This window comes from Nicotiana attenuata, unplaced genomic scaffold (assembly GCF_001879085.1).
Source record: "Nicotiana attenuata strain UT unplaced genomic scaffold, NIATTr2, whole genome shotgun sequence".
NCBI lineage: Eukaryota > Viridiplantae > Streptophyta > Magnoliopsida > Solanales > Solanaceae > Nicotiana > Nicotiana attenuata.
This window is the reverse complement of record NW_017673167.1, coordinates 99,779-102,217: the sequence shown is the minus strand read 5'-3', so window position 1 is coordinate 102,217 and position 2,439 is coordinate 99,779. Positions and strand designations below refer to the sequence as shown.

General features: G+C 34.3%; 1 protein-coding gene across 1 annotated transcript; it reads left to right on the top strand.

The window, feature by feature from the left end:
- The first annotated feature begins 521 nt into the window (after positions 1 to 521).
- On the top strand, positions 522 to 1,248 carry LOC109215620 (zinc finger protein ZAT11-like). The gene has a single exon (XM_019379721.1). It carries the CDS (start codon positions 626 to 628, stop codon positions 1,094 to 1,096), a length of 471 nt encoding a protein of 156 aa, XP_019235266.1. The 5' UTR covers positions 522 to 625; the 3' UTR covers positions 1,097 to 1,248.
- Positions 1,249 to 2,439: the final 1,191 nt, after the last annotated feature.

Here is a 2,439-nt window from a genome sequence, read left to right as displayed (position 1 = left end):
CAACTCCAATTTCCCAAAAAACACCACTCATTCAAAGTAGCAAATTTCTATCTTTTTACACCTACTACCATCTACATAATTCATCATTAGACTAGTACCATAAAATGTCTCTTTTTTCAATTATTTATGAGGTGAAAACACGAAAATATTATTAAATAAACATAAGAAATAATTAAAAAAAAAAAAACAATATTGAATACACTAGCTCACTTGGTGAGCTCCTGCCTTCAATTATTGATGTGAAGGGTTCAAACTCCATTAGTAGCGTAGGATTTCCTTCCCTCCTTGATTAATAAAAAGAATTATAAAAAAAAAAGGTTAAACTTAACTATATTGTAAAGAAAATTAGGCCATATTGATGTGTATAAACTAATAAAACCAAACAAAATAGTATATCATACTTATCTATCCACTAGAAATGTGCCCACTTATTTCGTCATGACAAAAGGTCAACCAAGCTCATAGTCAAACCACTAGACTAGTAACCCTTATAAATTCCACATGGGCATGAGTTCCTCAATTCCATTCTATCTTTTCCAACCTAAACCAACTCTTCATCTTTTTTACAATCAAATTCAAGAAAATCCCTCAAAAACTTATCATTTTCTCAACCTCGCATGAAACGATGGTGGTTTATCCAATGAAGAGAGAAAGAGAAAGCGAATTTGATAGCATAATAACCATGGCTAATTACTTGATGCTTCTTTCTCGCCAAGAAAATCACAATTTTGAGACGATCAACAATTCTCCCAGTCGAGTTTTCGAGTGTAAAACTTGCAATAGACAATTTTCTTCATTCCAAGCTCTTGGAGGTCATAGAGCAAGTCATAAAAAGCCAAGATTAATGGGAGAATTGAATTATCATCAGTTGCCAACTTCTCCTCCTAAACCAAAAACACATGAGTGTTCAATTTGTGGGCTTGAGTTTCCTATAGGCCAAGCTTTAGGTGGGCATATGAGAAGGCATAGGGCTATGTTGAATGAAAATATTCATGTTGTAAAGAAATCAAAGAGTCCAAGAGTTTTATGTTTGGATTTGAACTTGACACCATTGGAGAATGATTTAGAGTTCAAGTTGAAGGAAACGGTTCTGTAGTTGATTGTTTTTTGTGATTAAATACTAGGGGAGACGAGATACAGATGTAAGTTGGATTATGCAGGTTCAATTGAATTCATTATTTTGATTTGTACTATGTAAATATATAAATTTAAAAGGTGTACATATATTAAAATTATACTCGTTCTAAATGTAAGACTCTAGATTCTGGATTCACCTATATATAGATATGTACTAGACGTACTAGACAAATAAATAGTATCAAGACGTCTAGCATACTAACTCTAAAGTAACTTTTGCAAAAATTACTCTTCAAATGAACAGATTTTGAAGGTTATTTGGGCAAACATGTTGAAAGAGAAGAGGGTAAAAGAGAAAAGTGTCATTGATAAGATTGGTACCTTGTATTTCACTATAGTATTGGCAAGTGGCTATAGGTCTGCCACTAATGACTTATTCTACAATGGTGCAATCTAAAATTACAAATACTAAACTATCACTATTTGCTATTCCATAGAACTCGGTTCATTGGGGATTAGTTTAATTTTAGTACGACCAGCTTCTTCCTTGAACCTGTCAATCATTTTCATCCTTTTTCCAATTCCAAACCAACAGATTAGTAGATGTGGCTCCACCCCATCTGAGTTCTGACCTAAATATGTTGTTCAGATTTTTTAAAATTGTTGTCGAATCGGAGTCTCCAAAATTAATGCATTTTTTGAGGATTCGAAACGAATGAGATAACATTTTAAAAAGCCCAAGCAACATAAGTTCTGACGATTCGGTTGAAATGGAGGATATCTCACCAATTAACTCGATTGTGTTATTATCCTTTTCCATACTTAATCAATGTAAGCAGCCTCAGATATACGTCTCTTCCCTTATTTGTTTTGTTAGTTTTATTACACGATATAAATGATATAGCTTGTATAGTATACATATGGCTACACCCTTTATGAAATTAATCTCAAAACTGCTTTCTCTTGAGGGGTTGGGGACGATTTCTATTATCCCGTGTTGAGTCCCGAATCGATGGGATGTGGACGTCTATGCGTCTTTTTATATGATCTCGGAAAATCTTCACCTCATCAATAGTTTTTGGGATTGGTTTAGGCCCGAACTTCATTTTCTATCATCCCTATTCCCACCCTCCTCGTTTGAATGTGAACTGTATATAAACTTCTTGCTCTTGTAAGACTGTCAAAAGAAAAGAAAATTTACGCAGCCAAGCATTAAGCACCAATCACGGGTCAAATATGCAAAACCATCACAAGAGTTGTTGTGAATAATGATCACGCCCAACTATACCCTCTAAAAAGGACTCTGCGGACGTTGCAAATATAACCCGAGTATTATGCCCAGGGTCGAATCCACAGAGAGTT